The 26054-nt window shown below is 50.0% G+C and overlaps 3 protein-coding genes across 4 annotated transcripts; 2 read left to right on the top strand and 1 right to left on the bottom strand.

The window, feature by feature from the left end:
- Positions 1–13108: 13108 nt before the first annotated feature.
- LOC112888043 (GDSL esterase/lipase At5g45910-like) lies at positions 13109–15551 on the top strand. Its single transcript, XM_025954377.1, has 4 exons — positions 13109–13512; positions 13627–13842; positions 13942–14367; positions 15119–15551. The coding sequence occupies exons 1-4, from the start codon at positions 13260–13262 to the stop codon at positions 15355–15357; spliced, it is 1134 nt and encodes a 377-aa protein (XP_025810162.1). The 5' UTR covers positions 13109–13259; the 3' UTR covers positions 15358–15551.
- Positions 15552–17311: 1760 nt separating this feature from the next.
- LOC112888042 (GDSL esterase/lipase At5g45910-like) lies at positions 17312–19623 on the top strand. Its single transcript, XM_025954376.1, has 4 exons — positions 17312–17656; positions 17769–18148; positions 18295–18586; positions 19335–19623. The coding sequence occupies exons 1-4, from the start codon at positions 17389–17391 to the stop codon at positions 19556–19558; spliced, it is 1164 nt and encodes a 387-aa protein (XP_025810161.1). The 5' UTR covers positions 17312–17388; the 3' UTR covers positions 19559–19623.
- Positions 19624–19929: 306 nt separating this feature from the next.
- LOC112888040 (probable receptor-like protein kinase At5g18500) lies at positions 19930–25387 on the bottom strand. Of its 2 annotated transcripts, none has more exons than XM_025954373.1 (9): positions 24712–25387; positions 24383–24627; positions 23130–23791; positions 22924–23028; positions 22677–22799; positions 21977–22147; positions 21713–21842; positions 20772–20981; positions 19930–20511 (listed from the first exon to the last, which is right to left on the bottom strand). In XM_025954373.1, the coding sequence occupies exons 3-9, from the start codon at positions 23771–23773 to the stop codon at positions 20368–20370; spliced, it is 1527 nt and encodes a 508-aa protein (XP_025810158.1). In that variant the 5' UTR covers positions 23774–23791; positions 24383–24627; positions 24712–25387; the 3' UTR covers positions 19930–20367. The 2 variants fall into 2 exon arrangements, with proteins under 2 accessions (XP_025810158.1, XP_025810157.1); XM_025954372.1 differs by having other exon boundaries at positions 24383–24515.
- Positions 25388–26054: the final 667 nt, after the last annotated feature.

The following is a 26054-nucleotide window of genomic DNA, read 5'->3' as shown; positions in this document are numbered from 1 at the left end:
GCAAATAAGAAAGTTATCTTATTCGTGAAGAGGTCCCTGCGGGGAATCCCGCCCATCCAACGGGCGGGATGTGGTCCTGAGGGGCATCCTGCCCTTTGGTCGGGCGGGAGGTCCCCCGGCTATATAAGCCCCCATCTGCCCCAAAAGTTTCATTTTATCCAGCAAAAATCAGAAAAAAAGAAAGAGAAGAGAAGAAGAGAGAAGAGGAAGCGGCGAAGCCCTGTTCACACGTCGATTTGGAGCTATATTCTTATTCTAGCCGTATAATTACTTGAAAATAACTATAATCGAGGAAATATTTCTTAGAGCAGTTATGTTTTGAATAGTTTTTAGTATTTTCATTTAATTTTAGTATAATTTATATTCTGAATAGTTTAGAATCTGTAAAATATAATCTGAGAATCGTTGAAACTTAGGATCGTCGTTGTGTATTAATATATAGTATAACTAGTTTATTAATGATTGACAGATATGTCTTCCGAGAAGGGTATTTTCAGTATATATTACGGAGAAAGAAATGTGATTTATGGGCCGAATGGGGTAGATTTAAGTGAATTCGACTGTGTGGTCAGAGGAATTACCAAACCGCACGAGAGGACATTAGAATCCCTATACAACTGGTTAATGAGGGGATTAAGGATTAATCAGAATACACACACTGTGAGTGTTCAGTGCGTCATAAATCGTACCACTCACGTTTTGATCTGAGAGTTGATGCCACTTGCAAGCAACGAGGGCTGGTTAACGTATCTGCAAAATGCAAGTCATTGGCAATGGTCATTGGTACTCCTTGTCAGTGTGCACCATAACACTTTGATAAACATTGAAGCAGGTGCTCCGGGGATGAAAATATTGATGAAGAAGTTGAGGAGGCAAATATTGAGGCAGGTGGCACCGCAGCACCTCAATGCGTGGCTGATGAGGGCGAGAACATACCCTTTATTATTGAACAGCTGCAAGACGAAGAACGTGAATTGGATGAAGCAATGAATGCCGATTCGTCTGATGATGATGATGATGTGCCTGAAAAATGGGTAAGCAGCGACTTCAGTCATCTTGTCGTAAATGACGGATCTAGCGTGCCTTCGGATTGCAGAGAGAATGAAATTGTACAGGGTACGAGGTACTACTCAATTGAAGAGGTCAAGGAAGCTGTTAAGTGCTGGTCTCTCTCTCTTATGCGAGAGTTTAAAACAGTCGAGTGCAAATCTCGTAAGTACGATGTGGTATGTGTGAAGGAGGGGTGTCCGTGGTGGGTGCATGCTTATAAGGGTAAATGGAAAGATTATTGGGAATGCTCAATTGTCACTCAGCACACATGTCATTTGCGGGGGGTGCAGAAGACCCATCGCAAACTTACATCGCAATACATCGCAAATGAGATGTATAGGATGATAGTAGAGAACATGTCATATGAACCAAAGTCTATTATCAGATATATTCAGGAAAAGTACAAGTATACCATCTCGTACAGCAAGGCGTGAAGTGCAAAATAGAAGGTGTTGGAGATGAGGTTTGGTACGTTCGAGGTTGCATATGATAATATTTCTCGATTGCTGGCCGTCCTATGTAAGAGAAATCCTGAAAGCTATTATGATCTGAAAAGTCTAGATAGAGGAGAAGATCCGCTTTACATATTGCAGCGGGTCTTTTTCAGCTTGGGTCCATGCATTAACGCATTCCAACACTGCCGGCTTCTACTGTGCATCGATGGGACATTTCTCACAGGAAAGTATAGATTGCAAATGCTGACAGCTATTGGAGTGGATGGAAATAATCAATTGGTTCCTGTTGCTTTTGCTTTTGTTGAGAGTGAGAACACAGACAGTTGGTACTGGTTTCTGGAACGAATTAAGCTTGCAGTCGTTTGGGATAGGGAAGATGTCTGCCTGATTCATGATCGTCACCTGGTATACTGAGGGCAATACTAGATTTGCAGGAGGGGTGTGTGGAGACCGGAGAGCCGCCCAAGTGGCGTGATGTTCGCAGTAGGTGGTGCATGAGATATATCGGTGCAAATTTTGTCAGGCAATTCAAGAACAAGCACCTTACGGATATGTTCAAGAGCCTATGCAAGGAAACAAATCAGCAAAAATTTAACAAGCAGTAGCAGAAACTTGATGAACTGATTGGAAAGAAAAAAAAAGCGAGGACGTATCAAAAAACAGAACTGCACAGGATGAAGCAGAGCCTTTGTGTTCTTTGCCAACAGATACTGCACGTACTCGCAGAAGGTCTGGATCAGCGGTGAAAACCTTTTCTGAATGGATTGAGAATGAACTGAAGGAGAAGTGGACGTTACTTTACGATACCGATGGTGCAAGGTACGGTATAATGACCACCAACTTCGCCGAGGTTTACATTTGGGTGCTGCGTGGTGTTCGTGGGCTTCCACTGGTTGCAATTGTGGAATTCATCATCCGCGGGTGTACCGATTACTTTAGAGATCGGTTCACTAAAAATCAGACATTCATGCAAGATCCTGACAGATATTTTAGGAAAATGATGACAGAATATATGACTAAGAAGGCAGCTAGCGCCCGACTACACCACGTACGGCAATATGGTACACAGGAGCTCAAGTTTGAGGTATCTCCTTAAGACAGAGCGCGACGTGGCATGAGACGTCAAACTCCTGTAAAGGAGTGCATTCTCAAGTTTGATGGAACTTGTTGTTGCTCATGCACGAGGCCAAAGTTGCTACACGTACCGTGTTCTCATGTAATGGCTGCTTGTGCGGATATTCGACATCCTGTCGATATATATGTTTCCCATTACTTCAGAAAGGAGACAATTGCCAGCACCTACCAGTATAAGATCTATGGGTTCCGTTTGGTTGGATCGTTCACTGAGACAGCGAATCCTGTTATATATATTCCAGACCCAAGATTAGCACGGGTTAAGAGAGGGCGCCGTCAGACACGGCGTATTCGTAATAATATGGATGAGTCAGAGCTCCGTCCCCAGTTCTGCTGAAGCTGGCCCTATAGGTGATGCTACAAATGGAAGACTTCCGGTTGCATCAAGGAGTGGGAGACATCGCCGATCAAGTGCTACTACGTCATCAGGCATTATTTAGTTGTAATTTTATTTGAACGTTGTTTGCTTATGTGTAATATTTGCCGCGTTGAGTTTGTATCATACATGGATATGTATTTGTAATATTTGCCGCATTGACTAAAGACATATCAGTATTTGTGTTTGGAATTATAACTGTGACTTGGCATTTGTATATTTAAACTTGTTTGTCATCATATTATTTTATTTTTAATGGCTTCATGTATCGTACTATCCTAATATTTGAATTCTACTTGCAAAACGTTATCGTTTAACCATCTTCGTACGAGTTTTAGATACCGTAATTTTCTTCGTAAAATTGAATTAAAATTTTATATGCATACATAAGAGTATGGCGAATAAATCTTATATTTAAAAAAGTCTGAATTTCAAATAGTTTGTGAAACATAAATTCTAAGAAAATATAACAAAAATCATAAGCAGGGCACCTCCCGCCCACTGGCCGGGCGGGAGGGCTGCCCTAGAGACCTCTTCGCGAATAAGAGTTCTTATTCGCGAAGAGACTCTCGGGAGGGGCCTCGAAATTTTTTTGGGACCTCCCGCCCGCTGGGTGGGCGGGAGGTCCCCAGCCCCACGCCTCCCGCCTGATCAACGGGCGGGAGGTACCCATTTTCCGAATTTTTCCCATCCGACTCCCCTTTTTCGAATTTTATTCTTTTTATCTCCTTTTTAAAAAAAGCTCGTGAGTGGAGGAGGTGTGGGCTGGGCCAATTAAAAGAAAAGGAAATAGAAACCAGGTGACTGCAAGTATGTTTTAGTCTTATTTCCTTAAAAAATACTAGTAAACTAGAAATTTTACAGCCTAGGTTTTCAGATGGGTACAAACGGCACAGGATACGTAGTCGCTGCGATCCGCGGGGTCCCAATGGTCCTGCAGAATCAGAACACCCCTAGAGCAACATGCCCGAGTGCAAAGTGCGCCATGCGAAACCCTGTCACCTCCCCTCAATCATCACAAGGCGCCATGCCAATGCCATCGCCACCCCATTCATCCGCAGCGACGATCGATGCCTCCAAAGCCAGATCAGCCGAGAAGAACACGCACACGTCCATGTCGCACGGTTGCGGGAGAGACCCCACTCGGCCGTACGGCGGCCTCCATTTCAACACAGGAAAACGCCGCGCGCGCAGGAGCACATGCTCGCCTCGGCAACTTGCTGAAGCTTCGCCGCGCATGATCATTGCTGGCTTGTCTCTGCCGGCCGCCGGCGCCCATGTCATGTGGAGAGTGCGAACAAAACGCTGGTCGTGCCGGGGCACCCATTAGCTTAGAGCTTGATTAGAATGCAGAGATGGATGCATGTGATGAGTGCTATTGCTTCTAGATCACACACGGCAATGGAGGATTGGGGGGCGCATAGGTCGCGAGGTGAGCTCAATTAGTAGCAGACTAGCAGCTCATGTGGGTTGAGCACTTGAGCTGAATTGGTACTTGGCAAGTCAGATTCAAGCAGATTCCCATTGAATCAGACAGTGTGCTGTGCTGCTGCACATGCTGCTGAATCCAGAAATGTTCTGCTTCAAGTGCTCATCAGATGATGCATGGAAATCAGAGGCCGGCTAACTGCTGCTGTCAGAGTAAAGAGCCGACATTTATGGCGCTTCAGTTAAGATACGGTTACGGCTCCGGATTAGATAGATCCGATTGACGTGATGGCCTTCTCTGGTTGGATAATGCGAGGTCGCGTGATGGTTAGCGTCTGCCATAAAGGTGGCCATGTGATCGCTTCGCTATCCATGGGGGATTTGGAGAGCTCAGCTTGGTGCCCATCTCTCTGTCTCTATCAGGACTGTAACGGAAGAACCGGTAATCACAGCTGAAAACTTTTCCTATTCATGGGAACTGAACTGTTTCCTCTGAATTTGTGTGACGTTCTGAAGAACAGGAAAGCAAAATTTACGGTGAAAAGGTAAAATATCAATGAAGACATGGCGCTCCAGGTTCAAATACATCAGATTCAATATATCTCACTGAAATTAGCAAGAAAAACAAGGTGCCCAGAATCCCAGTGGTAGAAAGCCGTGTTCCATGGCAGGAAGGCTGCGGAGGAAAGTCGCTGCCAATTCACTCAAACGGGACAAGATCAATCGTTGCCGCGACACGCGATCTTGGCGACAGAGAATCGTCACATCCTGATGATCTCCAACTAACTCTTCAGTACTGATGACGCGTACATGCACATACTTCTTCAGAGATGGGCCATGGAGGCCTGGAGCAGTGTCAATGTGCATTCTGGTATAACAGCATCGTTGCACTGCACGGCCGGCATGTTGGCGCAGTTGCGATGCTGTCTGGGTGGGAATACAAAGGTAAATGAGACACTAATCCATGAAAACGCTAATAAGAAATGACCAGACAAAAATAGCAGTAGTGGGCTACAATCTGTCGCATCATTAAAGTAATAAAGGCAGTAACAGTATTGCAGCAACTTTGGCCACTTTTGTGGTTGGATCCGTGCTTGCGGCCACAGCCGGCTGCTTCTGCTAATTCCTTGCTTGAAAGATGGAGAGCTGCTATCTTGCAAAGCCAGCAATCGACGCATTGCCGGACAAGCAGTACACGAGTTGCCAACGGGGAAAAAAAAGGTACAGTGGGGAAAGCAGAGAATGAGGACACTCCCGATTCTGTAGCTTGTTTTTCAATAAACCCAAATTCCTAGGGCAATCGGGATCAGAGAGCGATCTTTGATCAGATAGTGACACTGGCACTTAATGAACCCGTAATTCTCGATCAAACGGGATATCTGCATGATGCTAAACTGTTCGTCTGTTCAGAAGAATTTATCTCCAGAAAGTTGAGTTATGAGCTTTTAGGAGGGAGGAGGACATGTTCATCGTTAGTGACCTGACTGGCACAAACCGTTCCATCCTTATCACTACCAGCTCGCCAGTTACACCATTCAGCCCTGCAAGAGACAACATGGAAGTATCCCTGTATCAGATAGTCGGAGTTTTTTTTTTTTACGAGAATCAGATAGTCAGGGGGTTGATCACTCGATCACTGGATTGGCCCAGGCACATGAGACAGTTACTCGTCATTGTTGCTGGCTTGCTGCGCCACTGCCGAGCTAGCAAGCTAGCTAGTACTACAACATAGGCCTTGGAATGATCATGGCCGTTGGGCTGGAGTTGCGTAGAAGCGAAGGTAAATTAGATTCTCTAGCATGGCATGCACGAGCGCAGCTGTTTGGGACCGAACAGTGAAAAGGTCAAAAGGGACCATCGGTTGGTGATGAGCAGAGCGGCAGGACAAGGCCGGTTCAGGGCAGCTCGGTATAGATATCCAGCGATTCAGACGGGCCCCCCCCTGCGTGTCCTGAATCCCAATCTTGTCACTGCAGTGCAGACTGCAGTTCTGCGCAGGTCATGCTGGTACCGAGAGTGTGTACAAATACTCGTTGTAGACTACTGTACATGCACAGCCATGTGTGTACGTGTGAGTGGCCACTGCGATAAGTACTGTGTATTCTAGTTTGGTAGTTGGTGCCAAACATGTAGTAGGTGTACAGTAGTAATAGACAGCTCTGCACCACGTACATGCAAAACTGAACGCCCTTTCTGTGATTAACTCGTGGTGGTCAAAAGTTAATCACAGTTCACAAGCAGCAATGCTGCGTCCTTTGGAGAAGAAAAGGTAAAGCAGCTTAATCGACTCGGTCTACTGTCTTTACATGTAGAAAGTGTAAACGGAGTTGCAGGAGTGTTCTCCTTGGACCAGAGAAAAAAAATGTAGTGTTGTTCAGGAGTGACAGGTGCAGATAGCTTCAGAAAATAGTCAAAAGTTTATCTGGATTCGATAGAGGTAGGAAGGAGGAGAGTTTCAGGCATACTATGTGCGATGAAATGTCAACCTGCTGTTGTCAATGCAGCCATGAACCAACATGCCAAGCACTGAGGTTACTCTAGCCAACCTCGTTCGTTATAGAGTGGAGCTGGCAGCTACGGTTTGAATCTCTACGGTTTGAATCTCTATGTACACAAATTTAAACCATCTTATATAGCTGGGATTTAGAACTTTTTCGTTCCATCAGAGTGGCTAGCGACGTGCTTACCACAAAGCCGAGTGCTTTGACTCCATTTTGTTGGATCAGAGATCGATGCTCATGAGCTGGAGTTCGACGCTTTGATTATCCTTGTTTGCCATGGCCCCCTGACCACTAATAATAAAATTAATTTACAATTGTGGAGAAAGCCAGGATGCAAGGGCTACTTCTTTTGTAGTCCTGTGATGAGTAATAAGGTGCAGGCATCATCGTGCATCCAGGAAGGAATCTCTCGCGATAATAATTGAGAGTCAGCGCGGCCGGGACAGGAGATCAGATCGCCCTCCAATTAAGGTCCAAGCCCAAGCTTAGCATCGGTTTACTTACCCTGTGGCTCTTACCATGATATGATCCCCACCACCACCGCTTAACTGGAAACAGCGGGCAGCGGGGATCGATCGAATTTCTTGGGGGCACTAAACTAAACCTGGTAGCTAGTCGACCAATGCAATGCAACCGCTGTCATGGTTGCGAGCTTCCCTGCTCTTCCAATCGCATCAAAATTGGGAGCAGCATGTTGACGTTGCCTCTTTTTTATTTTTTTGGCAGGGAAACAAGCTACTAGAAGGGCGTGCTCGTGCGTCTGTCAGTGCCAAAACTTGGTCTGGACGTAGCAGAGAAGAGAGCCGGCTCGATTTGACAGAAAACAACCGTTAGGTTCTGGGTCCGTGGGAGTGTGGATCGTGTACAACTCACTAATTCAGGGCTGGGTACGGTACACTTGGATGCATGCCGCGGTGTACTGTACACTGTTCATACTAGCCGTGATTGTTAGGCGGCAGAGATCTACAGAAGTGCGTAACAGATCTTGATGTACACTCGCGGCAGTTTTAGTAGCCCCGGGCTGCGGCGTTGCGCTTGCAAGCTTGTCAGCCTCAGCGGCGGGGCCGGCTGGCTGGTCCATGGGCGCGCGGCCGGGCAGCCAACCTTTTGCACCGCAGGCACGGGCACGACGGCGGCCTGGCCGACCCGACCAGGGGGGCTCACCGCTTCCGCGTCGCGCTCCCATCATTCCACAGCCCGCGTGCCGCCCACCCAGGTTGCAGCTCACGGAATACGTTTCCGCAGCACAGGCATCTTTTCCCGCGGGGGGCATGTATTTGATTTGATGACCTCACGGTGGCAAGCGGGGCACGGGCAGGGCGGCCAAGCCCAGGTGGTCGCCATGCCGCTCTGCCCCTGCCGGCCGGCCGGCAGGGCCGTTGGCTAGCCACCACCCGCAGTGTCCCGTCCCCCTCTCCCAATCAAAGAAAAGAAGGGAAAGAAGAACAGAGAGGAGATTCGCCACGCCAGGGGGATCAGACCAGAACACACCAGTCCAGCAGCGGTACGTGCAGAGCTGGCGAGGCCGCCGCAGCGCGAGCTAGCTAGTTGAAGCCTGCAGTGTACGTGCGCGCCTGACTGTGCCAGGGAGCTAGTCCCCTGGCCAGATCGCTCCTCGCACGTACGCGAGCTGCTGGATCGCCAACCTGCCGCTGCTTCGGGGGATCTGGCCAGATCACCCGACTGATCTGTTTGCCGATCGCGTACACGCCGACCGAGCTCGGGACCACCCGCACGCCGCGACGCCGAGCTGGCACGCGTTGACGTACGGGAGGAATCCCCTGCCTGGCTGCCTGTGCTGCGCTGCCGCGCCAGGCGCCAAGACGGCCCCGCGCGTACTGCGCCCTTCATGTTCGTGCCGCGCCTTTCGCGGCTTTCTTCCGTTCGAGCCTGCCGCTCGCGCGCCTCACTTGCACGGTGGTGGTTGCGGCCGGGCCAGCCCCGGCTTATGAGCAGGACGCGCAACGCGTGTTGCATCGGGCGGGTGTCCGAAGCTCTGACACTAGGAATCTCTGCACGGCTCCCGTTTTGGAACTTTCTCCTACCTCGTGTCACTTCGTTGCACGGGAATCGGTTGGGCGTTTGGAGCGGGCTGTGGTGGGTGCGTGGCCGCGTGGGGCAGCTCTCACCCATGCGGCCATGCTTTGCATGTCGGAGTGCTCCACCTCCAATAGAACTAGAGCATGCCTGTACATATGCAACTGCCCAACTGACAAGCGCAGAACGCAAAGCGCAGTAACTGCCCGTCAGTGGCTTCACCAGACGGCCGGCCGGAACCGTCATGGATTCATGGCATCCCCCCCCCATCGGGCAACCTCCGCTGCTGCTCCGGGATCGGCCAATGCGGCGCGCTTGATTTCAGCGCACGTCCAAATCGGTGATCCATCCGAGTGCGCCGCTGCGAGAGCGGAGCATCATCAGCGTCGCTTCCTTTCGGGGCGTTTGGTTGGTTGGTTGGTCCCATGATTACAGCTAATGAGTAGCAGCAGCAGCACCAATGACCACGGCCAGGACAGGACGGGAAAGTCTTGCTAACCTATAATAATTCTCTTGATTTAAATAGGATGATGTTTGGTTAGCACTGTTTCAATTCTCTGCGTCATGGCAACGAAAAAGGTTTTGTGTTTTATGGATGGCAGCGTGTATGCATCGCCGTATCGGCTTTGTGTTGCAGATCGACCGAGAGACTTTACCGTTAAAGCTTTCTTCAACTGAAAGACTATGATGCGGAAGACAGGAAGAGAGGCCACAGTGGTCTACCCCTCCGCTATCACCAGTGACCACGGTGGTTGGCGCCTTTTCATCACCCGTCCCAACTTTAGCCGCTGCTGGCCACCACCACCACCTTTTCCTCCGATGCCTTTTGCGTGTGTTACCGCGACGACGCACTTAACCTTATCATCATCATGGGTGTTAGTTAGCGAGGGCCAAGGAGTCGCATCATTAGCCACCACCTTTCCCCCTTCGAGAATGAATCGCGTACGCTCCGCTCGCGGAGGAGGAGGAGGACATCATGAGCAGCTAAGAACAAAAGCTTCCACCTATATATTGGCCTCGAGCCTCATGCGGCCATCGTCATCGATCAACTTGTCAACTTGTCATTCTGTGGAACAGGGTTCAGCCTTTTGTTTTCCCTAGAAAGAAACATAGTACTACTCGTATACTACCTCAGTCATTTTAGTGTACTCTCTCCATTCCCTAATCGATTTTTTTAAAAAAAAATTACATGTGTACTTTGGCCATCAATTTCTAGTACAATATATCATCATCATCATTTGACAAATATCTTTGAAACACGAATGGAATTATATAAACACATGGATAAAGTAGAACTCTGACGGATCGAATCCCCGGTCTGGATAGCTCAAGAAAGCCAAGTTTTCCAGAACGGAAAGTAAGAGGCCTTTTTAAAAAAAAAACCTAAAGAAAAAGAACGTTGGTGCGCAGTTGGATATAGAGGTATGTAGACATAGAGAGTGAGGAGGCACATGCTCGCTTTTGATTGCGATAGCAACAGATACATGGCGCACAAAACGGCCGGAACGCAAGTTGCGGCGGCTGCCCACCACCACCACCACCACTCCTCCGGGCTCGCCGTGCATCCGGGGACGGAGTGGGCACGCTCCAGCTCCAGCGCGCACCCCATCCGTCAATGTTCGAGCAGCGCGAGACAGCCGCTGCAGGGAGTGAAACCGTGTTGAAATGAAGCACGTCAGGTTCAGTGAACACCGAACAGAGTACCCATCGAGGATGGACAGCGAAGTGGTGGAGAATGTGAGCAATCCGGATGAACCTTTGAGTTCCTGTTTGTGGATGCTACTGCACCATTCGAGAGCCTGGATCAGCCTCCGATCCATTTGAGCGGAGGAGCTACGGAACCCTACGCCGTAGCGCCGTAGCCTACCTATGCAATGCGAGGTCAACAGCCTATAAACAACGAGTTTCATCTGGGCAAAACCGACCCCCTGCCCCGATCCAGAAAGTAGAACTGAAGAAGGTACTCCTAAAAAAGAACAATTTCTTTGGGAAGCATCCAAAGACTCCGCAGATTCTTACACGCCGCCCCTGCCACCCTCGCGAGAGCAAGCTCGATCACCTCCCCGGTGCTGCGATAAATAAACAATCAATCGCCACGGAATGCGGGGCTAGCGGCGATCAGTGCGGTGGTGTCCGCGCGCGGGAACCGAGAGCTAGCCTCTAGGGGGCGATGCGAGTTGCAAGTGATTAGGAAGGAAATGGTAGTCGGTGTGGCGTCGAACTTTATTTTTGTCCCTCATTTTTTTTTCCAGTTCGATATATACTAGCTGGCTGCAGATCGATCGGTGTTCAATTGATCCGATAGTTTAATTTGATCGGTGATGAATTGACTGCATCATGTCAGATTAAGCTCATTGGTCACCTAGGTCCAGTTCCAGCGAGCTAGGTTTACTAAAGGTTCACCGTACCTGACACCACCAACGTTCCGATCGCAATCCACTCGCTCGCCCTCCACTCTCCCGTCTCCAGTGCGCCGCACATGGCGGTCCTCGTCACTCCGTCATCGTCCGATCAGCAGCAAACAGAATAACCCCAGCTAACCATACATATTCCCTCCCGGCTGCAGCGACCTCACGCCAAGTTGCGGTTAGCGAGCCGTTGGGTTGGGCCGGGAGGACGGCGGCACGGCCCCGCCGGAATCATACGCGCCGCGCGCGGTCACCTTTGCGTGCCCCCCCCCCCCCCCCCCTCCCTTGTCCGCTTCCACCAACCGGAATCTCCCCGGCAGGCCGGCCGGCGAGCCGTGGTGGCCGCCGCGCTCCCGGCCTGACTCCGGCAGGAAAAGCGCCGAGACCACAGGGGAAAAGCGGCCGGAACGGATGCACGCAGCAGCCTTGTGCTCTTGTGTTTGTTGGCTTGTGCAGGCCGTGGTGGCGCTGCTGCTAGCTCCGTTTACGCGATGGTGCCGGCCGAATCGGATCTTCAGGCTGAGCTGCTATATGCTTTCTCGCGGATATCTGGGGGAACATGCATGCTATGCTAGCGTCGTCGTCGTCGTGTCTACCTTAGACCTTAGTTAGTGCCGCGCCTCTACTAGTTGTGCTGATCGAGTATGCATGTAGGATCGATGCCACCTTGCTTCCCTTTGACTATACTCAGAAATAGTACGGCTCAACAGCCTCATCAAGGTCTTGCTTGGACCGGGTGGCAAGCCGAAACAACAAAATGCATAGTAGCGAAATTCATGCATTAAAATAAACAAACCTGCTGTAAAGAGAAAATCTACCGCTCCGTTTGTTTAGATCGCAACAGATGAGATGAGGCACAACTAACACTTAAAGAGATCAAACACTTCCATTCTTAGCGCGAGAGACAGCTACTCTCTCCGCATTAGCTAGTATACACCAAATCATGGGACTGCCACTAAATAGGCACCATTGCAAGTACGGGTTACCAACTAACCTGTTTGCGCAAGCCGTGTTACAGTCAGGTCATTTGAGTTTTTTCTTTTTCCTTGGACCCAGGTCCCGATCAACACACAGGGTGTGCGGAAATTCACTTTGCGCATATTCTTCTTTTCTAAAGATGTGTGTGTGTGTGTGTAAATTCCATTGCTGCCACCATCTGATCTCCTCACGCATTTTTATTTGGATTTACATATAATCCTTGTCATTTTTATTTATTTATGCCTCTTTCCCCAACCGTTCTGACATTCACCTCAACGGCTAGCTGATTGCTATCAGCACAGGATAAATGGATCGTGGATAGTAATTCATTCGGGTTGGCCCCAGGTGAGATGACGCAGGAGGCCCTGCACAGAGTCACCAAGCAAGGCATGTGTGGCATGTCCAGTCCAGCGCCCACTACTACTCTCCAGCTGCTACCACCCCATCAAAGTCACCCAAACAAACCTTCCATTCCTCATCACCATCAATCCGTCCACCATGATCCGTTACAGTTCAGAGCCCAGCCACCATAGGCCACCCAAAAACAAATCAAATCAAATCAAAGGGTCTAGACTGGAGAGAGAGAGAGAGAGAGAGAGAGAGAGAGAGAGAGAGAGAGAGAGAGAGAGATGAAAAAAGAAGAAATAGAAAAAGGGCCCCCATAAGCAACCAAACAGAGACATAATTACCAGCACCCTTTGCAAGGTGTAATCCATGTGCCCCTGCTATATAACAATGCGATCCCCAATCCCCTAAGCAGCGTGGTGTAGTGTAGCAGCTGCAGCCCCCTCCCCGCCGTGCCCGCCCGCTTTCCGCCGCCCGCTTCTCTTCCTCTTCCTTCCACACCACTGCTGGTTTCTCATTGGCCGGGTGAGGTGCGGTCCTCGTGGCCATGGCAGCAGCGAGCAGGAGGAGGGGCTTCTCCTTCCCGGCGGCGGCGTGCCTGGTGGGTGTCCTGCTGTGGTGCTTGTCGGCGTCCGCCGAGCCCCTGCCGCAGTACTACAATGCCATCTTCAGCTTCGGCGACTCCTTCTCCGACACGGGCAACTTCGTGATCATCAACTCCGGCAAGCTGCCCAACATGCCCAAGTTCCCGCCGCCGTACGCGCGCTGCTCCAACGGCCGCCTCGTCATCGACTTCCTGGGTGAGTTGAGTATTTGTCCGTCTTTGATTGGTTGACCGGTCGATTGATCGAGTCGATCAGTTCGATAAACTCGGTTTGATTTGATTTCGATCCGTCCGATGGTGCATCCGGCAGCCGAGGCGTTCGGTCTCCCTCTTCTCCCTCCGTCTGCGAACAAGGGCACCAACTTCAGCCAGGGCGCCAACTTCGCGGTGATGGGCGCGACGGCGCTGGACCTCAAGTACTTCAAGGACAACAACGTGTGGAGCATCCCGCCCTTCAACACCTCCATGAACGTGCAGCTGCAGTGGTTCGAAGAGGTCAAGCAGACCATCTGCTCGGACCCGCAGGGTACGATACGAGCCTCCTCCTTCCTCCTCCCTCCTCTGCTCCGGCTTTTCTGACGGTGATCGATTCGAAACCTGACAACCCGCCACGAATGCACTACAGAGTGCCGCGCCTTCTTCTCCAAGTCCCTGTTCGTGTTCGGCGAGTTCGGCGGCAACGACTACAGCTTCGCGTGGAAGGCGGACTGGTCCCTTGAGAAGGTGAAGACGATGGTGCCCGCCGTGGTGTCCTCCCTGGTGCGCGGCATCGAGCGGCTCCTGGACGAGGGCGCCCGGCACGTGGTGGTGCCGGGGAACCTCCCCGCCGGGTGCATCCCCATCACGCTCACCATGTACCCCTCCGAGGACCGGTCCGAGTACGACCCCCGCACGGGATGCCTCAAGAAGTACAACAGCGTCGCGCTCTACCACAACGCCATGCTCCGGATCGCCCTCGACCGGCTGCAGCGCCGCCGCCCCGAGGCGCGCGTCGTCTACGCCGACTACTACACGCCCTACATCCAGTTCGCGCGCACGCCGCACCTCTACGGTCAGTTGTCTTCTCGCTCGCTTCTTGGTTTGGTTCTCAGTTCATGGCAGCAGGCAGGCTGCAACAGTAGAGAGAAGGAGAGGGAGGGGAATACGAATATCTATCGGCACAGCTCTCTGTTCTGCTTCTGCTCTGGCACGAGCAGAGCAGTGGGCGCCTTTATGGAGGTGTTGGTTTCCGAGCAGTCACCAGCCAAGGGGTGGTGCCGCGCGCTGCGGCCCCGTCCTTGGCATGCTTGTTTGGTTTGGTAGCCAACCAAACAGAGCCCAGGAGCACAGGAGCCCGTCGATTTGATGCTGCTCCTCCGCGACAGGCGGGGGATCGATCTCGCGACGGGGGCAGGTCGGTACTCGATCGGCAGCCAGCCAGTGGTGGTGGGAGTAGTAGGCCAGGGGCGAGGGGGAGTGATGGCTCGGCTCCGGTCCGGATCCCGCGATACGGCCGGTGGTGTAGTCAGGGGTAGGCAGGCCAACATCGGCGTGATCGAATGGGAGCTCACCTGCCATACCATACCGGCAGGGACAGGGAGGGGTTCTTGCCTGGCACTGGCACAGCCTGTTCCGTACGCCGCATCGACTGCTTGCTCTCTCCATCGCTGCTCCCATGGCCAGCGCCAGCTCGGCGCTGCTGTCCTGACCGCCAGCACGAACTGCCTGTCGTCGATCCTGTGTTGTTCTAATTGGTGAAACGAACTGCGAGTTGTTGTGTCTGATTGATGCTGATCCTGAGTGTGAACAAACGGTGGGTGCAGGGTACAAGCGCGGCGCCCTCCGCGCGTGCTGCGGCGGCGGCGGGCCGTACAACTACAACATGAGCGCCTCCTGCGGTCTGCCCGGGTCGACGACGTGCGAGGACCCCGACGCGCACGTGAGCTGGGACGGCATCCACCTCACGGAGGCGCCCTACCGCTTCATCGCCAACACCTGGCTTAAGGGACCCTACGCGCACCCGCCGCTCGCGACCGTCGTACGCGAGGACATGGTCGACTGATGATCTGATGATCATCCATCCTGGTGGTAGCGTGTCATGTGACTCTGCGTGCGAGTGTGCTTGCTGCCTGCAAGAGATAGTGAGTGAACTGTGTGGAGGATGGAGAGCTAATATAACGGACGTGAGTGGGCGCATTCCATTTGTTCATGTATATTGGGGATAAGTGAAGTCGATCGATTAGTTTTTTTTTTCTGTTTTCTCGTTCTTTATCATCACGTGCTTGTTTCTCTGACCGTCGAATCGAGCGAGCGGTTTTTGGTGTGGTGTTGCTGCCGGGCATAGAGAGCAACGGGAGAAACGAGCGTTTCGGTGACTTGCTACTGATAAACGAGCTTGCACCTTTGATCCATGTGTTCCATCGAGATCCGGATGATGCACAAACAAGAACTGCTCCTCGAACTCGAAGCTCGAGAGGTCGGCGGCGGTCGAGGCGAGGACAAGACTCGAGAGCTTTCGGCGCCAGGCGCCAGGCGCCCGTGCGTGACCGATACACGATGCGATCCCTCCAAGATTGCTCACGGAATCAGCCTACTAGCAGGCAACGAAACCGCACGCGGAGGCGTAGGAGATTGAGAGAAAGAGACAAGGCTGCTGCGGCAACAAGCAACGCACATATGCCAAGGGCCCAGATCCCAGCAGAGTACCAGCAGACCGGGGCACGCAGAGGTGACGCGATGCGAGCGAAGCCGCACTGGAAAAGCGCTTTTGGGGGCGTAACCACGCCAGAATCATCGCCGCTTTTGCCGTAATCGCTTGACCACCACGGCGGTAACACCAGACCCACAAGTTGACGAGTCCAGATGAGAATGAGATGCGCCATCACTCCGCTGCCGAGAGCTGGGCAGGCCGTGCCGGCGAGAAAGTCACCGCGCTGGTACGCCGTACCCTTGCCGCGCAGGTGGTGTGGTGTGGTGCGGTGGCGGCCTGGGAAGTGGGAAGGGACGCCGTGCGCTGCTTCGCCGCCCGCGCCCGAGGGCCAGCGCGGCGCATGTGCGCGGCGCCGCCCCGAGACAAGCCGTCACGTGTGCGGGCGGCTGCCTGCAGTCTGCCGTCTGCGGAGTCGCCGACTCGCCGTTCCCGCGGGCCGCGGCCGCGTTAAATGGGCGTGCGTCGCTGCGAGCCGGACGGATGGGATGGCTTCGTTCCACGCGAAATTCTTGTTTAGGATCAGTAGTCAGTCGATCAGACCAGGGGGCATTGGGCTTCTGTGAATGAAGTGGGTCGACTTGGGCTTCAAACTAATGTAACTTACCCGTGAGTGGATGCGGAGGATGAGCCATCATGCAGGCCTACAGAACTCAACTGATTTCCGTTATGGGCTACATGGAGATGGGCGTTGCCAACCTTGCTTGGGCCACAATCATCTGCGTCTTCCGCAGCAGGCCCTTGTTTTTGAAATGGATCCTAACATCCAAGCAATTCAAGTCAGAAGTGAACACAGCAAACCAGCAAAGACAAAAGCACAAAAGGAACGGATGAATGTATGGGCTGTTTGGTGGCGTGCCTATGGCGCTCAAAACGGTCGCCACACCTGCGGTGGAAAAAGTGTGGCGCGTCGTGGCGGATGGGGCAGCACTCCAAACAGCCCTTTACACTCTCGCTGTGGCACGCCAGCCTGCACATAGAAATCGGCGAAAAATCACCCAAAATTTCCCTAAACACCGAGCACGCAATTGTACTTTTTGAAAAATCCGACTGCTTTATTAAATTAACCGCAGATCCTATATAAACTGTGACATGAAAATAAAAATCAGGTGCTGCAAAGTCTTCAAAACACATATCTTGATACAGGGTACCATAAATTTTATTAATTTTTAAAAATAAATGGCTACCAAAATTCAGATGCTGAAAGATGCTCATAACACTCGTGTGAGGTTTAGCAATTTTCTGAGCATTACTAGTCTGGTCACAACATTTGCTAGTCAGAGTTCCTCGGATTAGTGACCACATATCTTCCCACACTGAACGCCGCGGCGCAAGCAAATTGACCCGTCACTTACACTCCCTCTCCATTGTGTGTCACTGTCACTCATGGAGCCACTACCGATGGTGCTGCCGCTCGCCGTCATCGCCCTCTCATCCCTCCTACATTGCACAGCTGTCGCCGCCGCCGCCGGCACGCCTCCACGGTTCAACTCCATCTTCAGCTTCGGCAACTCCTACGCGGACACCGGCAATTTCGTCCGCCAGTGCGCCGGCCTCCCCGCCGTCGCCTTCAACCACTCCCCCTACGGCGAGACTTTCTTCCGCCGCCCCACCGGGCGCCCGTCCGACGGCCGCCTCATCATCGACTTCATCGGTACGCACACGCATCGTAGAATCTCGAGCAGTCCCTTCTTGTACATGTCCAGCGCAAAGGTTGATCCCCACCGGCGCCATTGTTGTTTGCTCTTGCATTGGCACGCGCGCAGCGGAGGCGCTGGAGCTTCCTCTCGTGGCGCCGTTCCTCTCGCGGCAGCCGCAGGACCTCAGCCACGGCGCGAACTTCGCCATCGTCGGCGGCACGGCGCTGGACGTGGGGTTCTTCCTCCGGCACAACGCGGCCAGCGTGCCGCCGTTCCGGAGCTCCCTGCGCGTGCAGATCGGGTGGTTCCGCAGGCTCAGGCGGTCGCTGTGCAACTCCACTGCCGCGGCCGCGGGGTGCGGGGAGCGCCTGGTGGCGAGGTCGCTGTTCGTGGTCGGCGAGCTCGGGAGCAACGACTACGGCTACTTCCTCGCCGGCGGCAAGAGCCTCCAGGAGGCCAAGTCCCTCGTCCCGGAGGTCGTGAAAGCCATCTGCAGAGGCGTCGAGGTACGCATTCCTCCCTCGGATCACAGGCACATCGCGATTCACGCCGTTCTTGTCGAGAGAGATGAGCTCGCTCTCGCTCGCATGATTCGTTCGAGTTCCCAGGTAAGGTTGTTGTAAAAAAATCGAAGAGTTCTTTTTGTGTGCAGAGGCTTGTGGAGGAGGGAGCGAGGTACGTGGTGGTGTCGGGGACGCTGCCGGCGGGGTGCCTGCCGATGGCGCTGGCCAAGTACGGCGCGGCGGGGAACGCGACGGCGGCGGAGCACGAGTACGACCACCGGACGGGGTGCCTGCGGCGGCTCAACGGCCTGGCGCAGTACCACAACTGGATGCTGCGGGAGGCGGTGGCGCACATGCGCGCCAAGTACCCGGCTGCCAAGCTCGTCTACGCCGACTTCTACCGCCCGGTGGCGCGGCTCGTCCGGCGGCCCACCAAGTTCGGTGAGTGGTCCGAAACGCCGGCGGCTATCGCATTTCTCGCTCCTTTCTAGTTTTGCTCTGACATGTCACTGTTGTTTCGTCGTTGATCCTTCGCCTGGAACAGTTTCAGTTTCCCTAGGCTGTTAGACGTGTAGAGTCAGCATCAAATTAAACTAAACCAAGCATCGTTGAAACATTATGGCAATGCACGTGAGATCTGACCAATGTTCATAAAGGCAATGTACACACACACATACACATATATATGCGTGTAGATATATATACTTGTATAGATAAACCAGCGAAGTCAAACATGATGGTATCTAAAGCAATGAGCGCTTAATGTGGTTCCAAGAGTTTTGCGATCTTCGAAATTTTTGGAATCTTAAGGTACGCCAATCCGTACATATACGTGTGCTGAGTGCCGGCTGCGAAATGGAAGGATCATCTGGTAATTAATAGTACGTACTGATATTTGGTATAAGAAGATTCTTCGTGCCTTACTTTTAATGAAAAACGTGCCTAGGTATGATGGTGAAAAAGAAAAAGATTCTTCATGCCTGTTGATCGAGGACGAGGAGGACCATGCAAGCAGTAGCGATTTTTATCGATTTCCACCAACAAATTACTAGCTTTTTGTAAGGTCAAACTTGAGGTCTAAGTTACAGCTGCGTTGTATCCACCTTCAGACTTCAGCCCACATGATCCTTGTTCTAAAAAAGGCCTTGTGTAAGGTAGCTGTTAACTGTTGGAGTGGCTTGGTATGCAGGGTTCAGCGAGGGGCCTCTCCGGGCGTGCTGCGGCGGGGGCGGGCCGTACAACTACAGCCCTGAGGCAGCCTGTGGGTCACCTGGCGCAACCGTCTGCGGCGACCCGTCCGCGTATGTGCACTGGGACGGCATCCACTTGACAGAGGCCGCCTACAAGTACATCGCCAATGGCTGGCTGAATGGCCTTTACGCCTACCCATCCATTCTAGACTTGGCGCAATAGGCTAATGCAAATCTTGTCTTTTTTCACTAATGAGCAGTATCCGGGTAGATTATGTACACGATTTTGTTTGCTGAATTTATATAGCACATGATCTTGAGATGCAGTATGATGATTGAAAAAGAGTTTATTTGGTGAAGGCATGATAGCATGGCCTTCTCTCAGCAAATCCTTTTTTTCCCCTTCTGCGATTATCTTCTCACATTGCAGGTGCCATGATAGATCCATGACATTAACCCAACACAATTCCCAAACATGATTACCATTCAGTATGATTAATATGGTGATGGGGCTTCTGCAATAGTGACTGAACCAGGTTCAGGACCATTCATCGACACGGAGACAGAGAGCAGCAATCATCCACAAGCAGCTCAGGAAATGAAGCCATTTCTTCTTTCTTCTCTTTATACTCTTCGAGTAAACGATACAATACAAACAATATCCAGGGTCACACTGATCTCCTCTCGCACTTTGTAGTTCATACCAGCAACCTCACAACAGTTCCTGTAACTGACCACCACACTCGCCTATCTTTTTTTTTCCTTTTCCTTTTTTGGTAGGAAAGCATTCTTCTTTTTAAGTTTTTACAAACTACTAGTACTATACACCCTTCAACTATCACACACCACTGTACATGTGTCAAGGAACACAAAAATGTATTATCAACCATTGCAGCCAAGAATGAAAAATTCATCAATTGGTCATGTATCGTAATTTCCTGCTTCCCACAATGTGTGTTTTGCATGCAGCACTCCAGTTGCCTATATCATATCCTAGTATACCTTCCCTTTTCTTTTCATTTCTTGTTTCCCTCATTTGGACGAAAATGTTCGACTCTTAGGTCGTGGTGGCCTTGCTTCATGCTCAGGGGCATCACTCCTGCCACTGTTGTTCTTGCCCCTCAATGGCTCGGTTTCTGAACTCTCAGGGGTTCGGTTCTGTCGGTGTCTTCTTTCCTGCAAATCCAATAGACTAGTGTTACTCTTGTATACAACACTAATTAGAAAAACACAGCCATTCACTAGGTAAATGCTAAGTGTCAATGTTCAATTAAGGCTGATTTAACATGTCTATACAATAACCAAATAAGATAATTGTGCCAAAGCAGCATTCTAGTTTTGTGCAAAATTTTGTTCATCACCAACACATAGTGAGGCATGAACAATAAACCTAGACCATGAAAGTTATACACGGAATTAAATGAATAAATTCATACCTCTTGAGGTATGGGTTCGTTAGAATCCAACATCCGGACCACCTGATCCATGCTAGGTCTCTTCTCAGCATTCAAATCGATACACCGCAGGGCTGTCAAAAGAGCACGTTTTAGCTCCTTTGTTGAAGGTTTTCTTTCCAGGTTTGGATCTACCACTTCTTCAGAACGTCTGTTAGCAACCATCATTTTAAGCCAGTCAACTAGGTTTACCTACAGGTGAGCAGCAGTGGATTAGAACATGGACAGGCTAAACAATAAAATAGTTTGCAAAATTATCAATTGACACCTTATTTTCTTCAGTAATTTATGAGTGATTCTAGTTGTATGCTATTTTTATTACACTGAAAAATCTACATGCAACTTTTGTACAAAAATTGAAGTATGCTTGTAGGCAGAAAAGGTTCCATATGCATTTGCCAATATGAACCACATCATTGTGCTGAGAAGTGCCCCTAAACTCAAAGTACAGTAGCTATTATGCTTTATGAAAGTAACAAGCAGCAGAAAAGGAATTATAAATTGGAGAAACAAGATAGCAGTATAAGTTTAGGTGGCATCAATCCATCCACATTGACTCCATAAAGCTGCTGATCAGCTGACATTTTAATGAAATGTAACTTCCGAATGTTTTCTTGCTAAGCCTTATAACCATGATTCAAAACTCATTTGTCTACTTCAGCACCCCCAGGGGTTGGCTATTTATCTTTTTGAGTTTTGGTTGTTGCACATTCTGCTGCATCAAGTTCTCCTAAAAAGGAAACACTAACAATCGAGATCTATGCGCAGACAGTCTTGTTTGATAAGAGATGTTACTAAACCTTCTATGCTGTTAGCATTGAATAGTTAACATTTGCTGCAGCAATTAAGATAATGCCAATTCATAGAAGATAAATAGCCAACAAGGAGGCTGAAGATGGAAAAAGATATTTGACAAGTGTTACCTCATTTGGAGGACGCTCATAGTCAATTGGATCTCTACCTGTAATAGCTTCCAACAGAACAACCCCAAAGCTATAGACATCACTCTTTTCATTCAGAAGTCCACTGTTAGCATATTCAGGTGCAACATAGCTGTAAAAGGAATAAAACAAGTGTTGAGTAAAAGTAATGAGTAGTAGCAACAATTTTCTAAAACTACAATGGAAAAGATTTGATGAATATACAAAGCGAAAGTGCCTCAAATATACAAGGCATAAAAAACTTACCCAAAGGTACCCATAACTCGTGTAGCAATATGACTTTTACCAGCACCAAGCATCTTCGCCAAACCGAAGTCCGATATTTTGGCATTAAACTCGTCGTCAATCAAGATATTGCTGGACTTGATGTCACGGTGCACAACTTTTGGTTCGATTGCCTCATGTAAGTAAGCAAGGCTGCAGATATATCAATTTTATGTTCTTACAACCAGTGACAGAATAGCTAAGAAAATAGGTTATATCATGACCAAACAGAGGATGGCTGTGTTATTCCAAACAAAAACAGAAATGGTTAATGTAATCATGATGCAAATCATAATATGGTCCCATAAAATGATAAGAATCATAAGATGGTCCCGTAAAAGATGATGCGAGCTACGAGGCAGACAAGGACTGCTTCAAACATTCGTAGTCTCAGCCTTTCATCTAATCAGAGCTGATCCGAGTCAAACTTATTTTTGGTCACAGTAGTATTGATGATGATATCTAGTGACTAGTAAGAATAGTAACTAATCAAGAGGCTGTGACAATTGAAACGTGTGTATCAAGCAGATCGAACAATTTGTTAGCCTTAGGCTTAAATAGTACAAATCTAGTCAGTTCACACTTCGTACAATCTTGAGAGTGGGAAAATGATGCAAAAATTGCATTTCTGAACCAAAAATAATCAATAAATCAGATCATATTCAGTCAAGGAGTTACTCACGCCTTTGCAGTGCCCAAAAGAATTTTCATGCGAGCCAACCATGTGAGAGAGCTGTACTGGGACAATTCCCCATGAAGCCAACTTTCGAGATTCCCATTATTAACATACTCATACACAAGCATCCTGTTTGCATATACACATCAAGTAATTCCTGTTATGACTTCCCTTTCCTTTTATTATCAAAAGAACCAATACATAGGAAATCCTATTTTAGCAAAAGATGTCAATGATGTCTCCGTGTTCTTACCTTTGAGTACCCTCAACACAGTAACCCAAAAGGCGGACCAAATTCTTGTGACGGACATGGCCAATTGCTTCAACTTCCACCCTGAATTCTCTCTCAGCTTGCCCTCTGCACATAACAAGCAGTCATATTATTATAAGGAAGAAGGCAAAAGGGTAAAGGCATGGACTGCCACTGCATAAGTCCAAAACTGCTATAGAAAAACTCACAGATTGTTAAGGATTTTCTTGACAGCAACTGGGGTGCCATTTGATAATCTGCCACGATACACAACACCATATCCACCCTCACCAATCACATTATCCTTTGCAAAACGGTTGGTTGCAAGTTCTAGATCTCTAAGGGTGAACCAATGGCCCCAACCAAGATAAGAAAATTCAGGTAAGCCCGCTAATGGCGCAGAGTCGACAGTAGCATGTGTTGAAGATTGTTCATCAACGGAAACAATCTGAATTCCATCACAGCCATCCGTAATGTGGAAAGAACCAGAAAGATTGTTCTCTTCTCCTTTTTTCAACTTTTCCTCCTGAGCCAACTGAATTGCATCTCTATCGACCGGGTCACCAGGCTCAGGCTCATTTTGAATAGTGAGTAGAAGCCCATCATGTACAACAAAATCATTACTCACTTCCTTGATATCTTTGCATGGAGGAGGTATCTGGGTCATTGGGTGGTCATGGAGTGGCTTGCGTGACCTCCTGATACAGCTCTGAATGGTGAGGCATATAAGAAGAATGAGAAGAATACCCAAGAGGGACGCTCCAACAGCAATCCCAATCACGACCCATAGTTTGAGGCCAAAGACAATTGTTTTCTCATGTAGAGATTCGGTTAGACTGGAGTTTGATGACATGTTTTGAACATCAAGCACCTGCAAGTGGAGGATAAGAACATGTCACAAACAAATGGAAATAACTACTTTCTGCGAAAGATAACAATTAACAAGATTACAACCCCGGTATAGGCTGAGCCAGTCCTAGTGAAGGCGTTGCTGCAACTGTTCCTTGAACATGTAATAATGCTGACATACTAATCAGGAGAAAGCTACATTGTAACCGCCAAGAAGAAGACCAACCAAAAGTCCTTTCCGAAGTCTCCACGCATATTCAGAGGGGTGACAAGCCCTTATTAATTTTAAGCGATTGCATTTCCACAACCGAAAACATCAACCGAAGCAGCCAGATTATTAAAGTCAAATTTCCGCCTAGACCAAACAAATTATTATACCTCACCAACAATCCTTAAAACATTAAAAGGTGGAGCATTTACAGTAGCAGACATTGTCGGTTTACAGTACAAATTTGACCCGGCCAAGAGATCCCCTCTACTTGGCTCGGTTGAAGAAACAGCCAAAACTGCTGTTCGCCGTAAAGCGCTACGAACAATTTCCCTCTAAAGGACCATCGAAAATCGCAGAAGTAGATGGCGCGCGAGAAAGCGAAGCTGTCAGTGAGGCACTTACAGGTTGGGGCGGCGAGAAAAATCCAGTCTTTACTGGAGAAGCTCAGCAATGGTGGCGGGTGCTAGCCATCCTAAATCTGCGTGGCCCAGTGGCTGGCTCAGTCGAACCCGCAACAAGTCCTGCTGGCGTCGATCTTGAGCGCCGGAGAAGAGGAAGAAGAAACTAATCAAACCATGGGTACACGCAGCTCACAAATCCACATCACTCTCCAGTCTGAATGGAGAGGATGAGAGGGAGATTTGGATCTGAATGGGAAACAAGAGCAGCTCCAGGAACAAGGAACGGAATCCATCCAAGAAAAGCAAGCGAGGATCTTTTTGCTTACTTACCAACAGCAATGGGCGAAGACGAAAGGCAATCCGCGTACGGGTGGGCGGATCTGCACTCCACCACCACCGCCACCACTGACGAGACGACGAGGCGAGACGCGAGAGCAGCAGAGAGATTACGGCGCGGCGCGGCGTGGAGTGGAGGAGGATCCAGGCCAGCACCAGCCGAGCGAGGGAGGGACCGGCACTGGCAGGGCGGCCTCGTGCCCGGCCGTGCTCGTTTTGGAATTTCTAGAGGCGTGTGCTGTGCGAGTGCGTGCGCGGCGTGGGGCGGTTGGCGGGTCGATCGCAGCCACCTTCCGACGGTCGGTCGCCCCCACGCCCGCCGCGCCTGCCCCCGCCGCAGCTCACCTCACTTGCTTCGCCTGCAAACGTTCACGCCGCCACGTCCACGCATCTTTACTTCCCCAGCACTACTGCCGGCTGCCAAGGTTGAGCGACCGAGCTCGCGAGCTCGCGTCACGTAGCGCCGCAGTAAACCTGAAGTAAAGCGGACGCCGTGACGCTTTCCGACGCTGAAGCAACCCAATCCGATCCACCCGTCGATCGATACGGCTCGGTTTCAGTCGGGAGCAGGTGTGGATCATGTGTGCCAAGGAAGAGTATGATGGTACGGGAGGAACAGATCAACAGACAGACGGGGGATAGAATAAGATGGGAGAATTCCTGGGGTGATGGGTGAGCTCCAACTAACACGAGTGAGTGCTCATCTCAGATGGATGGCATGTTGTTGTCTCGTTTTACTTCCTTCACTGCAGATACGATTCCCTCGATTAGATTATACGCCTGCAGATGCCATGGGATCTTCCCCACCGGTGACAGCAACGTCATATTCTTGGTTGATTTGATAATTAAGGCGGCCTCGTGGATGGTCTAGGACTGGCCAATGAATTTATGAGTTCTTCATCAATAAACTAATTTTCACGAAAATTATTTGTATTAATCACTGTTTCCCATATGTATTCTAGCTTGACACTGACCTCGTAGGTCCACTTTGCAATGGAAGAATTGACAAGTACAAGAGGTTTCCTATCAAATAGTTTGCCTTTTTGTGTGATCTGTGTCTTAAAAGTGACAAAAAAAATATCATGGCTTGAGGCTTGGCTAAAAGGTCTGAAAAATAGATGATGTGCTGCTAGACGCCTGCCTAGGCAGTAAACGACTAACAAAAACATCCTCCCAAAACACATGGTTGCAGCTCATAAGGACATAGGGTTGTGGACAAGCGTGATCAATCCATGCGAGTAACCAAGTGATGGTGGTGGTGGTAAAGATCTGAAAAGGATTGAACAGAAGCATCTAAAACTCAGCCTTCAACAAGCCTCTACGAACGACATCACGAT

The sequence above is a fragment of the Panicum hallii genome, chromosome 3 (assembly GCF_002211085.1).
Source record: "Panicum hallii strain FIL2 chromosome 3, PHallii_v3.1, whole genome shotgun sequence".
NCBI lineage: Eukaryota > Viridiplantae > Streptophyta > Magnoliopsida > Poales > Poaceae > Panicum > Panicum hallii.
The sequence above is the reverse complement of the archived record's forward strand: the minus strand, read 5'-3'. Positions and strand labels throughout refer to the sequence as shown.

What these genes read in the sequence shown, in the direction of transcription:
- LOC112888043 (XM_025954377.1), top strand. Translation starts at nt 13,260, where the DNA reads ATGGCAGCAGCGAGCAGGAGGAGGGGCTTCTCCTTCCCGGCGGCGGCG. An exon ending in CATCTGCTCGGACCCGCAGG is followed by an intron (nt 13,843 to 13,941) that starts GTACGATACGAG and finishes AATGCACTACAG; the next exon opens with AGTGCCGCGCCTTCTTCTCC. An exon ending in GCGCACGCCGCACCTCTACG is followed by an intron (nt 14,368 to 15,118) that starts GTCAGTTGTCTT and finishes CGGTGGGTGCAG; the next exon opens with GGTACAAGCGCGGCGCCCTC.
- LOC112888042 (XM_025954376.1), top strand. Translation starts at nt 17,389, where the DNA reads ATGGAGCCACTACCGATGGTGCTGCCGCTCGCCGTCATCGCCCTCTCA. An exon ending in CCTCATCATCGACTTCATCG is followed by an intron (nt 17,657 to 17,768) that starts GTACGCACACGC and finishes GCACGCGCGCAG; the next exon opens with CGGAGGCGCTGGAGCTTCCT. An exon ending in CCGGCGGCCCACCAAGTTCG is followed by an intron (nt 18,587 to 19,334) that starts GTGAGTGGTCCG and finishes CTTGGTATGCAG; the next exon opens with GGTTCAGCGAGGGGCCTCTC.
- LOC112888040 (XM_025954373.1), bottom strand. Translation starts at nt 23,773, where the DNA reads ATGTCATCAAACTCCAGTCTAACCGAATCTCTACATGAGAAAACAATT. An exon ending in AAGAAAATCCTTAACAATCT is followed by an intron (nt 23,029 to 23,129) that starts GTGAGTTTTTCT and finishes TGTTATGTGCAG; the next exon opens with AGGGCAAGCTGAGAGAGAAT. An exon ending in CTTTTGGGCACTGCAAAGGC is followed by an intron (nt 22,148 to 22,676) that starts GTGAGTAACTCC and finishes ATATATCTGCAG; the next exon opens with CCTTGCTTACTTACATGAGG.